The sequence below is a fragment of the Biomphalaria glabrata genome, chromosome 4 (assembly GCF_947242115.1).
Source record: "Biomphalaria glabrata chromosome 4, xgBioGlab47.1, whole genome shotgun sequence".
Classification (NCBI taxonomy): domain Eukaryota; kingdom Metazoa; phylum Mollusca; class Gastropoda; family Planorbidae; genus Biomphalaria; species Biomphalaria glabrata.
In genome coordinates this window covers 23539337-23556560 of record NC_074714.1, presented here as the reverse complement: position 1 = coordinate 23556560, position 17224 = coordinate 23539337, and the positions used below count along the sequence as shown (strand labels likewise).

At 36.4% G+C, this 17224-nt stretch overlaps 1 protein-coding gene across 2 annotated transcripts in view; it reads left to right on the top strand.

The window, feature by feature from the left end:
- Nucleotides 1–17224, top strand: part of LOC106064262 (neuroglian-like) — a 213535-nt gene that overhangs the window by 172956 nt on the left and 23355 nt on the right. For both annotated transcript variants that reach the window (XR_008777578.1, XM_056026957.1), the window contains exons 5-7: nucleotides 3040–3268; nucleotides 4437–4668; nucleotides 16186–16316. Coding sequence is in view for 1 of the 2 variants with exons in the window: in XM_056026957.1 (XP_055882932.1) it covers nucleotides 3040–3268; nucleotides 4437–4668; nucleotides 16186–16316 (592 nt within the window). In the remaining variant the exon portion in view is untranslated. The remainder of the gene's footprint in view (nucleotides 1–3039; nucleotides 3269–4436; nucleotides 4669–16185; nucleotides 16317–17224) is intronic.

Genomic DNA, 17224 nt, shown 5'->3' with positions numbered 1-17224 from the left:
GTAGCTTTAGAAAACCAAATTTGAATGTTTATTTGATCAAAATATGAAATGAATGGACTTTAATTAATATGTTTATGTGTTAAAGTATAAAACTATCTGTTCGAAGAGAAGTTTTATCATCTTAGAGTTGAATTAGAGTTTTAGATCTAGGGATGGGATTATAAAGTAAACAATTAAACGAATTAATATTTAGTACGCGATTCATTACGGAATTGTCTAATGAAAGAATGTTCGTCAGGAAATCTGTAATCACAGATATAAGGAACTAATTAATGTAAAAAATGCTTTTGAAACACAAAATTGAAGGTTAATTTTATTACATAATGAAATCAATGGATCTTCTTTTGTATTTTCATGTGTCAAAGTAAAAAACTATCTGCGCAAAGTGTATTTCTTAAAATTAGATCTAGGTCTAAATCCTTTCTATCTTTTCTCATGTCAACATTGTAGACATGGCCTAGATCCATAAAATACTATAGCTGTAATAGAGTCGGACAACTTTATTTTTTTTGAGGGTCTTAAGTTTGTTTTAGGGCTACAATACATACACTACGGTCTAAGTTGGTACCCAAGGAACATTCCTGCCTAGTTTTATCAAGATTGGTCAAGCGGTTTTGATGTCTATAAGTAACATACATACATACATACATACCCCTCACATTCTACTTTATAATATATATATGGCAAAATATGTAGGTCACAACTGGGACTGCGCAGCCACGGGAAATACTGCATTCCTTACTAATCTTCGGACTCGAAGACAAGCCTTATTATTATTATTATTATTATATATATATATATACTTTATAAATATAAGAATAAGATCGCCTTTGGTCCTGGTTCTTTACAAAGCTTCTATTCACTCTGTCTGTCTGTCTGTCTGTCTGTCTTTCTGGTACAATTGTTTTACTCGTTATATCTGCCACATCCATTTCTCAGATCAAAAGTTGAATCTTTACACAGTTATTTATTTAACGGAACAAAACTAATTAATTCTTGGCAATTTATTATTTTGTTTGCGAAGTAAATGCTACTTATTGAGAGATGTGACTGTATAGTTAGAACTGCTACTTATTGAGAGATGTGACTGTATAGTTAAAGCTGCTACTTATTGAGAGATGTGACTGTATAGTTAGAACTGCTACTTATTGAGAGATGTGACTGTATAGTTAGAACTGCTACTTATTGAGAGATGTGACTGTATAGTTAAAGCTGCTACTTATTGAGAGATGTGACTGTATAATTAGAACTGCTACTTATTGAGAGATGTGACTGTATAGTTAGACTTTTTCTTGTATTGTAGGTATTTCATGTTTATTCTCCCACTTCCCAATCTCCGATCAAGTTTAAATTTTTCATAATTATTCATAGTCGATGGTTATACATGAATGAATACATTAACTAATTAGTTAATCAATTAGAGATAGATAATTTATTTTGTTTTATTTAGAAAAAAGGGTACCTATTCCTAAAGTATTGTGATATCTGGTAGTGATTTTGAGTCTCTTCCCCTTATATAAGCTCTTTTTGTTTAAATATTTAAAAAAATGTATTTGTAAATTGCCGTAATGTCGTTATGTCGTCTCTTTGCTGTCTCCCCTTATCACTATTTCTATGTGCATATCTCAAGCACGACTTAGAAGTATGTCTCCCCTTATCACTATTTCTATGTGCATATATCAGGCACGACTTAGAAGTATGTCTCCCCTTATCACTATTTCTATGTGCATATCTCAAGCACGACTTAGAAGTATGTCTCCCCTTATCACTATTTCTATGTGCATATATCAGGCACGACTTAGACGTTTGTCTCCCCTTATCACTATTTCTATGTGCATATCTCAGGCACGGCTATGACATCCCCTTATCACTATTTCTATGTGCATATCTCAGGCAGGGCTATGACATCCCCTTATCACTATTTCTATGTGCATATCTCAGGCACGGCTATGACATCCCCTTATCACTATTTCTATGTGCATATCTCAGGCACGGCTATGACATCCCCTTATCACTATTTCTATGTGCATATCTCAGGCACGGCTATGACATCCCCTTATCACTATTTCTATGTGCATATCTCAGGCACGGCTATGACGTCCCCTTATCACTATTTCTATGTGCATATCTCAGGCACGACTTAGACCTTTGTCTCCCCTTATCACTATTTCTATGTGCATATCTCAGGCACAACTTAGACGTTTGTCTCCCCTTATCACTATTTATATGTGCATATCTCAGGCACGACTTAGACCTTTGTCTCCGCTTATCACTATTTTTATGTGCATATCTCAGGCACGACTTAGACGTTTGTCTCCCCTTATCATTGTTTCTATGTGCATATCTCAGGCACGACTGTGACATCCCCTTATCACTATTTCTATTTGCATATCTCAGGCACGGCTATGACATCCCCTTATCACTATTTCTATGTGCATATCTCATGCACGACTATGACATCCCCTTATCACTATTTCTATGTGCATATCTCATGCACGACTATGACATCCCCTTATTACTATTTCTATGTGCATATCTCAGGCACGACTTAGACGTTTGTCTCCCCTTATCACTATTTCTATGTGCATATCTCAGGCACGACTATGACGTCCCCTTATCACTATTTCTATATGCATATCTCAGGCACGACTATGACATCCCCTTATCATTATTTCTATGTGCATATCTCAGGCACGACTGTGACATCCCCTTATCACTATTTCTATTTGCATATCTCAGGCACGGCTATGACATCCCCTTATCACTATTTATATGTGCATATCTCAGGCATGGCTATGACGTCCCCTTATCACTATTTCTATGTGCATATCTCAGGCACGGCTATGACATCCCCTTATCACTATTTATATGTGCATATCTCAGGCATGGCTATGACGTCCCCTTATTACTATTTCTATGTGCATATCTCAGGCACGACTTGGACGTTTGTCTCCCCTTATCACTATTTCTATGTGCATATCTCAGGCACGACTTAGACCTTTGTCTCCCCTTATCACTATTTCTATGTGCATATCTCAGGCACGACTATGACGAGCAGTTTGATGGCAGCACCAGAGTCGCCACTCTTCAGTTGTATCCCTGGGGGACATACTCATTCAGGGTCAAAGCCAGAAACGTCATGGGCTCCAGCAAGCCGAGCGCCACTACCACCCGAATGTGTACCACGCCGCCGGACCGACCGGATAGAAACCCAACCAACGTCCGCACCAGGACGGACACGAAGAAGACGCTGGCGGTGGAATGGACGGTAGGTGCCCAGAGATAGGATACAACGTAATGGCATATCATGGAGTAACACAATACATTCTAGTCTGTACTTCTTTGATAATGTTGTACAAGTAACAGAGAGATGTTGTCGGTCCAGATAATGGTCTTGGGTTTATACCTTTTCACATATCTAATTACCTTTTTAGAAACATGATAGTCTTTTAGTTTCTGTGTTCAATTGAATGGTGAATGATTCATCATGCTTAAAATAATTATTATAATGATATCAGATGCTGGTGTGTGCGTAAAATAATGTTTAAATCCTCTTCAGCGGCTAGCAACATAGTTCTTTTGTTTCTATAATGCGAGATTTTCCAAATTTCGGTATACAAATCCTGTAAAGAGATACTGTAGATACCTTTACAAACTAACAACTCTCTTGTTGATGCCAAGGCGAAGATTTTGTCCACTGTGAATCTAATATGAACCTACTTTATGTTTAACAGTTCGAAAGTATTTCAAATCTGTATCTATTTGATCAGGTTGGCATTGTCTCCAATCAATCTTCGGTTTAGATGGTCTCATAGAATAATTACATAAAGTTTGTTGTATAAAATCACATCAGCCATTGCAGGCTACACAATGAAGGAATAAAACCAATTTTTGAATGATCAAGACTGCACTGTCTATATGTCTCTAGACTCTAAACATAATTAAGCTATTCAAACATGTTATTAAAATTATTTTTCTTATTCGAATAACTGGATAAAGATTTAAATGATTTCTTAAGTTGCAAATCATTTATGTGTGTGTGAGTCAATTACATTAATAGAAAATTTAACTTAAAGTAATTAAGTTCTCTAATTAGATCCACTATCGTAGAACCCCGTCAAGTACTCATAGACCCAAAATTCATTTATTCACTTACGTAGACCCTTTTGGAAGCCATCCTAGACCGCTGGGGGTTTATATAGAATACTTTGGGAATCACTGGTAGACCAACTAATTTCTCCTCTGACTCATATAACTAACTCTCTCTTTTTTTTTGCTTTCCATTGTCTGTAACTTCATATGTGACACTACATTACCTTTCGGTGTGTCCAATGAAATAAATACTATTTAAAAGATCCAATAAGAATTATCACATGTTTATCATATTTCGATGTTTGCATTTATATTTTTATTTTTGTTAATCTTCTGTTGTGTAGCCAATGAACAGGTTATACTACCACGGGACAAGGTTCAGGTACCAGGTGAAGTGGAGATTAAAAGGAACATTTACTTGGGACTCAGCCTACGTTAACGACCCGAACCAGGGATTTCTGGACATTGAGACCAACGACGTCTACACAGTCTACGAGATCCAGGTCAAGGCTGAGAACTCCCTGGGAGAGGCTCACCAGCCGGCCTTTATTTACCTGGGCCATTCTGGAGAGTCAGGTATGCATTTTGTTGAAAACCTACTAATTTATAATTCCAGGTTTGCAATATTTTAGCTTAAGTAAATTTCATTATAAATGTATGCTACTTTGAGGATAAAGCCGTTTCGATGTGATGTACACACAATATAGTCTTAGTCTGCAATAGTATGAGGAATGCGGTTAACATCTTACTGTATAAAATCAACTTGTCCTAAGAGTGGTTGAGGAAAGAGAGTTGAAAATATAATTTGAAAGGCATTGATGTAAGTTTTAATGTTTTAAAAGTATTTTGAACGACTTATTTGAAACATAATTTGAATGGATGATTTGAATAGATATAGTTGTGGAGAGATTTAAAAAAAAAATGTTTTACAAATGAATTGAAAGAATTTGTTTCAAGAGTGGTTTGAAAGAATTATTTGAGAACAAAATATATTTGAAAGAATTATTGAATAATAATTCGAAATATAGAATGCAAAGGATTCACAAAAATTATTTAAAAGAGTGATTTTAAAGATTTGTATAAAACGTCTTTGTATTGAGAGGCATGAAACTGTGGAATGGAGGTTGGTGATTAAAGAGTTGTAGGTGGATGATGGAAATCTAATATCTTTTGTTTCTTGTAAAATATCAAAACTGAAGAAAAACAACTGATCCAAAAGTGAACGATTGCCTCAAGTTACCTGTCTACACTGAATGTAAGAGTCCAAGTGGAAATAGTTTTTTTTAGGGACATTCATTATCCAAGTCTAGACTCTAGACATTAGGATAGTATAAGTGTCATCTCATTCTCATTTATTTACAAGTGAAATATCGACCTGTACTCAGCACTACAGAAAGAAACACAATTCATCACCATCTTCAAGAAGTCCAGCAAGATGAGTCTCTGTCTTGTGTTTGATACATTGTGCTACCGATAGCGTCAGGTCGACGTGACATTCTGTAGGTTACTCTCACGTCTACTTCCTAACCTTATGATGTCTGTAGGTCACTCTCACGTCTACTTCCTAACCTCCTGATGTATGTAGGACACTGAGGGAAGAGTCAAACATTTGATAACTCCATCAACAGTGAGACTAACCAGTCTACATTGAAAACTGAATAATTCAATGGACTGTACGCGAACGAAGAAAACAGTAGCACAGTTGTATCTTTCAAACTAAAGACACAATATAACCTATGAGAAAGAATAAATTGGCAGTGATAATACTGGTCAACAAAACAAACTAGAAAAGTAACACAAAAAAATCACATAAGTAAAAGAGCTTGAAATATACAGCTCAATCCCCCAATACTGTAAGATGCATTCTTTTTTTACTATTTCAAAAACAATTGATTTATTAATACAAACTAATGAATTTTTTTTTATTGATTCGTGTTTTGTTAGAGTCAATGAATAATTATGGTGCATTAGAAAAAATTACGTGTGCGAAATTTTGTACCAGACAGACAAACGGAATGAGTTTCTATAAGCTTTCTAAAAATGTCAATCTACAAGTGACCGCTCCAAACTTTCATCTTTCACCTTTTATTTATTCTGCTTTCTTCTTTTTCTGTGGAAGAGATATTTCAACCATTTAAGACTATGAAACTTATGTCTTTAGTGCTCCTGGAAATTAATAAGCTATCTTTAGGTTTCTAGGAATGGACAAGAAGAATCCAGTAAATACTCTGGGTTGGCAACCACTGGCTATATCTCCTTGAGATAATTGCCCATTAGTCCCTAATTCATGTCCCGTCACTTAAGTTCAGTCTACACATTTGTTATTTATTATTGCTGAAAGGATTTAATAATCTGACAAAAAAAATGTAGTAAATTGAAGAGTAGATCTATTTCTATTGCATCCCACTGATTCTCAAGTTGTTAATTTTGACCCATACGAGTAGGTCCTGCACTTCATTGCATTGCCTCCCCTCTCATTATCTCCATCTGAGGACCTGACTAGTTGAACAACAAAGAGAACGATTAGCTTCCAGTCTCTGATACAGGCAGTACGGGCCGCGTCATACTCACACCAGCTGCACAACTGTTCTCACCATTTAGCCAATTCGGCTCCTCCTCACCCTCTACAGCGCCATCACAAGACAATGGCCACTACTGGGCGCTTTTGTTATCCCGCTACTAACGACGCTGTAGTCCGGACACAAAATGGTGGCTGAGCGCTGAGTGTGTGTGTGTGTGTGTGTGGGGGGGGTCATTGACTACAAAATATGTAGCGGTCGATGCCATTTTAGTAGTAACACTTTTCTACTCCCCTCCCCTCCCGCCCCGTTTCCCACACTTTGGCCCTTGCTTTAACTACTTCACTTGTCAGTACTGTTCCGTCTTTTAAAGGACTAGAACTTAACAAGCTTTTTAAGAGCAGCTCAGCACAAAATAATCGATAAAGATGCTTCGAAATTCATGTGTCATATCCGGGGTAATTAGTTTCACATGTAACCTTTTTTTTTTAAACTGCAATTAAGGTAGCATGAATTGAACTGAACCTAAAGTTTATAAATCTAGTACTTTATAGCTGATATGTTACATGTGAACGTATGTAGTACATTAAGTCAGAGCGTGTGATGCAAGGTCTAACCAGCATTTCTTTCCTGGATTAATGGTTCATAAGGCGGTCATGTTATATACATTGAACTATAGAAAAAAAAATGTTTGATCTAAGTGGTCGACAACATAGAAACAAAGAGACAGGTCCCTGTCTTATTTACATTGAAAATTTTATTCACATTTAAGAGAGCGTCCTTGAGAAGCACACGTGCTCTTTATAGAAATGTGCTTTACATCTACTCCAAATGCTACGAGATGTATCCGAAATCGCGTAATTACACCTATATTCTTTGACAATACGTCAATATAGTTTATTTATCGATATCAAATTGTTTGATCGGTAAAGAATGTTCCGGATTTTAAGATGAAAAAGAAATCGACCTCCATTACTTTAATTTTCTTACAAATTGTCAACAAAAATGTTCCGAATTTTATATGAAAAATCTACTATCGCCAAATAACTGTTTGAAATCCCTCTTCTAATAAATAAAACAGATAATCTTCTCATTTACGAAAATTGGTTGTTCCGGATTTTTTAATGAACATTTTTTTTAGCTTTATTTATGTAAAATCGCACTTCTCTCTAACACTACATTTACTTGTCTAGCTAAAACGTTAGAAATTCTAATTATCGTTAATATTATGCTCCGATTTTTAAATAACATTTTTAAAACATGGACTTTTTATGCAGCGGCTTTCGTGCAGTAGCGTAACAAGTAGCGTCAAAACAAGTTCCTAACACCAATGTAAGGTTTGAAAATCTCTTCACAAGGCTATGGTACATCAAATTTTCATACGAGACCATCAAAGATTAAATTAACGTTATATAATTTATCTGGAATTCTTATTTTCTCTCACTATATATACAAACATCCAAAACAATCTAATATAGAATTTAAAACTATTACGATGTTTTGGAAGGGAAATTAAATATTAATCAGATTTTCAATAGCTTTTAGTCTTTTTTTTTTCGATATTAACATGACGGATAGACAGATTGACAGTCGAAACGCACAAAAAAAAATGCGTCTTTAATCCTTATATATAGTCTAACTAGCCCATTGTGAAGAAATACTTTTTTTCCATTGATATGTAGTTAATTCTTTAAATGAAATGCTAAAATAAGTCGAAGCACCAATGTGTATGAACTCTCGAGAGCCTGCTCTTATTGATTAAGACAGTTTTAGTCTCACTAGGCAGTGTGACGTAGTGGATTTTTTTTCCTTTTGCGCCATATGGAATAAATTCTTCAAATGAATTGCTAAAACAACTCGGTATAGTAATGTTTATTAAACCTCGTAATCTGACTCGTATTTAAAAAAGACTTAATAGGTATATTTAGATCTAATCTATATTTTTTACACTAGATCTAGGTGTTTTTTTTTACACTAGAGCTAGATTTTTTATACTAGATTTAGATTTTTATTCTAATTACAATCATTGTAGAATCTAGATGTAGATTTAATAGGTATAGTTTACAATATTTGTTGTTTTACATGTTTCATATGTTCCTTCAGAGTTGAAGATGTTTACTTCCTAGTCCAAACCTCCAGCAGGACGACGCGGATGGGTTTGAACCTGCACATCCAGGCAGCCATGATTTAGACTAGATCAAGATCTATAATTTCAATTTCTAGACTTAAAGTGTAGATTTTTATTTCCAAATGTCTAGATCAATATTGCAATGTTATAAAATACTAAAACTAATGTACTATTTTTAAATTTAATATTGCATTCAGTCAATTAATAGATTATCTAGCCTTTTTTTTTCATAAATCTTATCTAAATTACATCTACATTATCCCTATTTAAATGAAAATGTCATCAGCTCTGTTGGTAACTGTGCTGGGACATCGAGCAGACGTTGCCGAAGTAAAAGCTCGATGCCTTGTTCTTTTTTGTTTTTTTTTTTTTACATTATAAATCAATACCGAAAGATTATCTAAAATCACTAGTCTGACATATTGTAAATATCCGGTAGTTGTCATGCCGTAATGTGTAATATATATCTTTATCAATAATAGGCTAATAGTTTGTTATTAAGTTAACAGCAATGCCTGGTCGTGCAGTTAGCGCGTTGGACTGATTATCTCGACGGCCCCGGTTTCATACCCTGCTCGCTGCCATCCCCCGTCGTCCAGCGGAAGTTTTGGATAAGGAAGTAAATTATCTTCAACTATGAAGGAACATCCAAAACATGCAAAACATTTTACAGAAAAAACATTTTTCAAAACGCCAATTAAATCTTTGAAACATGATTACTTTTGACAATCAAAACAAAATCACGTCTTGAATATTCCTTGCGAATAGGCGGATTCGACAGGGATCCGACTCAGACGGGGGCCATCTCATAGTTTGTGTCACAGCACAATCTCTTTTTGTAATTTTTTAATTTTTTTGATCTCATTCTTTGTGGCAAACAAAATCTTAGGTTAAGAAGATTCAAATAGATCTAGAGTTTTTTTTTCAGAGAGAGAGCAAAAGATAGACTACAAAGTAAAGTTCCTTTTTCAGACGTGTTCTATAGCGCAGATGATGTAATGGTCCTGTGGCCCACGGTTAGCAAGAATGTCATAGGGCCAGCCTGGTCTAGCGGTTTGAGCGCTGGACCGTCGTTCAGATTTATCCATGGTCCCGGGTTCAAACCCTGCCCGCTCCCATCCCCCGTTGTCCTGCGGGAGGTTTGGACCAGGAAGTAATTATCTTCAACTCTGAAGGAACATCCGAAACATGTCAAACAAATACAAAACAAAAACGACCAACCGCCTTTACTTTGTCCTAACTAATGTTAGATACCCATTAGAACTGGATACCTAAATTGAAAATCCTAGTTTTCACTGAGATTCAAACCTCCTATTTGGAAGTTAAACGCTTTACTGCTTAACCACCGCGCCTACACAAGGAATGATAATGATTCTGTATGTTTATCCCTTTAGGTTTGAGACTGATGGTGTGCGATGTTTAACTTTAGGGTTAATGGATGCACACACACACAAATATGGTAAAAATAACAAAAGGTGCTATATCTGGACTTCAAGAGTAGAAAACTGTGTGTGTGGATACGTGTTTGGGAAAGGGTCAGTTCATTGGAGATGTGTGGGGGGTGGAGGAGGGCTGGTCAGAAATGCAACATACAATTAATATTTCAATAATAATTTGAGAATCCTATGAAAAGTCAGAGATTGTTCGTAGAAGTTTTTTTGTTGTGGGCGGGAGGAGCGCAGGGTGGGGGGAAGTGGAAAGTAAAAGTGATACTTACATCTAAGGCCGAAAAGTGTCTATGTGTGTGCTTGTCGAAGCTGTATGTGTGTGTTTGTCGAAGCTGTATGTGTGTGTTTGTCGAAGCTGTATGTGTGTGTTTGTCGAAGGGATGGAGCCGTATAAAACGGATAGTTCCAATTTAATCAATTTTTTTGTCAAAGAACTTCGCGATGCACATGATAAAAATAGAAAAAAAAGAAAGTTCCAGAGAGAAATAGAAAAAAAAAAGAGGAAGAAGAAGAGAGAGAGAGACAGAGAAGGAAGGAGAAAGATGGTGGGCCGTTTTATTTCATTTCAATAGTTCTCGGGCTAAAATGTATTCAAATGTTTCGTTAAATAGAAAAGGCCCTATTTCTTTCTTCTCTCTCCTTTTCTCTCTCTCTCTCTGTATCTTTTTCTTTCTCCTTCTCTTTGTTTGGATCACCCTTTTCTTTCTTACACCCTTGAATTAGAACAATCCGTTTTATAACGCCCCCCTCCTCATTTCTCTCTCTCACAGACACATGCTTGTATGCACATGAATTCTTTTGTCACTATTCTCTCTCACCTCCTTTAATAAAAACTTCCTCTTTCATGCAATCTTTGTCTTTTCTTTGGCTTCTCACATCACTATCGAACTATTTACTAGACACTAGATTTTAGTTTAGTCATGTTTTTTAAGACATCCTTTCCTTGTTTAAAACTTCCACTAAGCGAGACGCATTTCCTCTTACAGCCCATATATTCATGAAAACAAACACCTATCGCTGCATGATTAAAACACAAATATTAAGTAGAAAGGGAATGAACTCGAACGGGGTAATACATGTATCGTATTCGAAAAAAAAAGTTCCTTGTTTTAAAAACCTAAAGAGAAAACAAATAGTGTGACATGGAAACTTGTTTATTTTAACGTCTAGACAGGAACTTTTGTTGGGAAATACTTTACAAACCCGACTAACTGGGAACTTCCGATATTCTCTTCGTGAGTCAATCAGCACGCGCAGAGTTCATTGAGACGACCTGAACAAAAGTAAAAGACGGCTAACGTATACATAAGGTTATTGTTAGTCTGTCTCTCTCTCTTGTTTCTCTTAGAGTCAGTGCTCCCGGAAGTGTTTCAGAGCTCCTCTCTTTATGGCTTTAATTTCACGTTTCTAGGGTCAGACTAAAAGATCTCAACCAAGGAGTCTCAGTTGTTACAAAGCCCTGTCTCTCCGATACACATTTCAAACATATTGTTTCTCCCTGTTCCCATTCTCTGATCAAGTTGAAACTTTGCACAATTTTTTTATTGTTCACAGTAAAACATGAATCACTCTGAAAAGTAACCAATTAGTAAATCAAAAAATGATAAACAATTATTTCGTTAGATGTCGGAAATGGAAATAAATCTTACAGTATTGAGAGATACTTGAAGTTCTTTCCCTTTGATAAAATTTGTTTTTTTTTTTTTGTTTTTTAAGTATTTTTTTTGTTTTGCTTTTTTAATTTTTGTTTAAAGTAGAAAAAAAAATATTAATCTAAAACTGCAAAGAAAAAATCTATTTTGAAGGAAACATAAACCAAACATAATTTTTGGGTTTATTTAATAATAATGCAGTAGGTACCGAGTCACAAAAATGTAACTGGCATGACCATTGCAAACTCCTTGGCTCACCATGGAGGGCTACTAACACCACCTACCGAGCAGGCTGTGAGAGTTCATGATCCGGCGATAATCCAAAAACTAGAAATGGAAAAATGGTTTGAGTGCTTGGACAAGTCGCAAAAAGCCTGCAGAGTCTGGGAGCGCATGAGTCGCCCTGACCGCACTTCCCCGTGGTGGAGGCTATCCAGGCCTGAGCAAGCTATATTAGCACAGTGCAGGACAGACTGTCCTGTTGGCTCATATTTCTCACGCCTATGACCAAACGACGACTCACGGTGCCCCCGCTTCGGTAAGAAGAGGAAACTTTGCCTCATTTTTTTTTTGTTGCCCCAGACTTGCTGATCTCCGCCTCGACAGGTCTGGGAAACCAAAAATTACCGACATGTATGGTGACATATACGCACAACGCAAAACAGCAGGGTTTCTGTCCAGGGCTTTTGCAAGAGAGGATTTGAACCTCTCAGCCCTCACTCAAATGGAGTTTGATGATGATGATTGTTGTGTATTTATGTTTCTTGTTGTGTTTTGTGAACTGTCTGTACTGGTCTGTCAAAATTTCTTGGTGTTTAGTTCAATTTGTGTGTGTGTACTGTGTTATTGTGAACTGATTTGTCATTCTTATTCAATAAAACCTAGGATCAAGACATGTCTACCTGTAGTGTTTTATACGGTTGCTACAATGATAAAGGATTTACAATGCCGATTTTTAACGCACGACCCACTAATTTAAAAAAAACGCATGTTTTCATTTTTATTGCAAGACTGGGTCGAGAGTACGACATTGCACTCTTTAAATGTACCACTATTGCTGGAACAGTTTGAGAATCATTTCTTGAGAAAGTTAATACCTTTAACTAGGTAAAGAGCCCTGTGACATAAAACTGTCTACTCACTCTTGTGAAACTCTGTCTACACACGTAATGGGCGATGAAACCAAAGTCGGAGTAGACATTCTTTTTTCTAACTTTCTGGAACTGTCGTCCGCTTTTTTGGTAACCTCTATGACCTTGATATGTCCTTAATTCAAAACAGAAGAATGAAATGTATATATTTATATCAATATAAATTTAGTTGATGTGATAGTTAAAATGTGATTTGTCTGCTTCCTTATCCCTGCTGATAACATTTATGTTTATCTAGAATGCCATTTTATGTCTTAACGAGAGACGATGTGTAGTTTACTCTATATGCTATTTAGAAAGCCTGCATTGCGCACTTTGCCGGTAACATATATACATATTCTCAAACTGTATGGCCATATCACGAGATCCAGCAAAGATCTTCCTGCAAAGAGCAACACCACGGAAAATATAGAGGCAGAGATAGCGTTGGAAAGACAACATTGAAGACGGGCCTGTCGTTGAACGACGTTCTAGTCAAAGCGATAGACAGAAAGGAATGAAGAAAGACCGTCGACAGATCGTATGTGCTTCCCCAACGGTCTAACAAACTAATGGACAGTTAAAGGGGGTGATGTTGATGTATACCTATCCTCGAGTTAGACCAGATATTTGACCAGAAGCTCCCTGATACCAACCTAGTGATTGATGTCCTGTCCACCCTTTTCACCCCCCCTCCCCAAGCCTCGATAAACCTAATTGTATCCGGTCAAGCTTTGACTACATCCAGGAAGGATTTGAGCAATGCCAGACATTCATTTTCTTTTTTTTTTTTGTTTTGATTATAGAGTTCTTTTTCTTTTTCAATATTTATTTATTCGTTGGTGAGTTTGTTAGTTATTAGCAGCTCGACTGATCTAAAACTTTAGACTGTATACTCGCATTAAGTTGGTAGTCAGTACGTTGGCAGGGCCGGTCCTAGCGATTGCGGGGCCCTATGCGAAACGGATTACGCGGGGCCTATTCTGGGTAGGGATAAGGATAATAAGTAAAAAGGAAGATTTTGTATTAAAAAATAAATTCGTCTTTGCATTTTATACATTCTTAACTAAGTACAAAATCACGATCAAATTAACTTTACGAGCCTTGTGTGTAGCGAAGTCATACAGTAGATCATCAAAATTCTGTTTCCTACATAGATCACACTCAATAGCAAGAATTGCCACATTGTTCAATCTCTCTTCGTGAATTGTTGACCTTAAGTAATTCTTGATTAGTTTAAGACGCGAGAAACTTCTTTCACAAGATGACACAGTTACAGTTCAAATCTCAGCTACAAGGATTAAATTGCAGGGTTCACAATGCTGTTGAAACATTTTATCCTGTAGCCATCTTCAGCTTTTCGATGTGTGAAGTTTTCCACAGATTTATCATACTGCCTTTTCCTTTGACTTTTGGCTGGAAAGATTGCAACAACATCCATGTTTCCAGCCAACTTCTTTTCGCTGTCACAAGAAGAAACAACAGGAAGAAACTTAAAACGTTCAGACACAACCACAAGCTCTTCCACATTAACCCTTTCTGAGAGATACCGATAACATCTGCTCGTTGTGACTTATGTCTGGAGTACAATCCAATATCACTGCATTCTTGATGTCTCGAAGGATAGAATTCACAACAGCATCAGCTACTACAGTAATAAGTTCGTTTTGAATCTTCTTTCCCAGGTAACGATCATGAATTTCAGCATTGGTAACACGTCGAAGTTGTTCCCCCATTACCGGATCAAATTTTGCGAGTAATTCTAATAGACTTAACTAGACCAGGAAATTCCCATTACTTGGCTCTTTAAGTCTTTCAATGGTCCCCCTGAAAGCTAAATTGCGCTTCGCTAGAAATTGTACAATTGCAACTAGTCCAACGTTTAGTTTCAGACTAAAGCATCTCCTGGTGAACTTTGTCAATGTTTTTTTTTTTTTGTTCTTATTCTTGCTCCAGCTTCACAGCAGCTGGTCATGGCATCTAAATGCCTTTAAGATTTTTCATGCTCTACTAGCTTTGTGGTACAGCTTTGCCACTGGTCAAATCCGTCATTTAAAAAGGAACTTTTTTGTTTTTCCAGTAGACGACAGTAGAAACAATAGATCTTGTCTGCTGACACAGAATATATCAGCCAAGGACGCAAAATACTTTCACCATTACTCAGGTTTGGTTTGCAATGTACTTAAGAGAAATGTCTACCATCCTTATTTTTCGGAAAATTCTTTAAAGTAATCTCAGGTGGACCTTTTTGTAATAAATAGTCAACACAAGATCTTACCATTTTTTCTAGACACATGGCAGGATAATCCAGATTTCTCAATGAATCGACCACATTTAGCTCATTATCTATAACAACATGTTGATCAGTTATTACATTATTGCCTTCATTTCTTACGACATGTTGATCAGTTGTTAGTGTTACACATTTTCTTCTTCTCTTACGACATTCACCACTGCAGTCTTTGCATTCTTCATAGAATCTGTTTCAGCTGTCTCACTAGAAAAGATTATGTTCTCATTTTCGGGTTTTGATCGTTTTAAAAACGTATTCTAGTTCTATTGGAACTTACGTTTCGGTTAAAAATCGCACTATTATTATATTTTTATTTAAATATGAAAGCTGACTATGCTTTTCTTTTTTTTATTCGCGTAAGATTTGTTTTTTCCATATAACAATTTTGTCTAATTTTCAGGAGATTTAAAAAATAATTCCCACGACTTTTTCGTATATTTTGCATCATTATGCAATTACAGATATACTTAGCGCGGGGCCTATCAAAGCGCGGGGCCCACTGCGGCCGCATAGGTTGCAGTGGCTTAAGACCGGCCCTGTACGTTGGCAACGGTACATGCGCCTTGATTTGTGGAACCAAAAGCCAAAGAAAATACACTTTTACCCGTTTAGCCACGGCTAAGATTTCAACAAGTTTTAAAATTAGAAACGGTACACACTCTGTATAATAACTTCAGACTTTTACAAAATATGTTTTATTTTAGTCCTGCGTGTTTTTACATTTTTTTCAGACTCGAACCATTTTAAACAAAGTTTTGTGCATTTAGCCTACACATTTATACTCATTCTAAACTTTCAACCCTACGTTTGACATAAAAGAGTATAAATCTGGCAAATGTAGCTCAATCCTTATTTATAGTAGGTATACTCTTTTCTGCTTTCGAATTTAAACTTTTAAATATACTTTTTGTCTCATTTTTCAGAACCTCTGGTAGCACCTACCAATTTCTCCTTAAATCCAGAACACAGCCTAGAGCCACAAACTGCGCACTTCATATGGGACGCTGTTGACACAGATCCAAGAGTCATGTGTGGGAAGTTCAAAGGTTATAAGGTGAAAACATCATATTATATTATTTGTTTTGATAAGGTAAATTATGAGAGTAAGATGTGATGTCACTTTCCTGGACAAAGAACGTATTTTTATGACATAATTATTTTTTTAACGACTTCTTTAGCCAATCAAAAACGTTTTATGGGCCTTCTTATATCACATCGTCCCCATTGCATTTTGTTTATTTTTTCCCGGTGCAAGAAGTGACTAACGTTAAGGTTATTATAAACTGATTGGATCCTTTCAAATGAATTGAGTCTGAAATGTTTTGCTATGTCATAGTTGAAATGAGCTTGTCACATACATTAGGATCCCCATTAGGTAATGAGCTTGTCACATACATTAGGATCACCATTAGGTAATGAGCTTGTCACATACTTTAGGATCCCCATCAGGTAATGAGCTTGTCACATACATTAGGAGCCCCATTAGATAAAAGTTATCTGGAGAGGTACGTTACCCTCGCATACCTTGCGATATGATGTAAAAGTCATCTGTTACTGTGACCAACAGTTAACAAGGGTGTCATGTGATCAACACAACGACCAACCGCTTTCACTTTTCCCCCAACTATTGTCAGGTAATCATGAAGCGCCCAAAGATCCCGCAATTAGAAATCCCAGTCTTTACCGTGATTCGAACCTGTGACATCTCGCTTCCAAAGCCAAGCACTTTACTATTCAGCAACTGCGTCTATCTGGAGAGATAAGAAACTAAAATAAGACAAGCAGTTTTCGATGAGGTCACGAACATCGGACCGCCTACCTGAAAACACTAGAAGCGATACAGGAGTGAGGTTAGGTCATCACATAACAACTATTGTACCTAAGACTATATAGTGGTAGTATTAATTGGCCGGTGTTCTTCTCTCATTAATCAAGTGTCCACAAACTTAAAGGTCATCCATG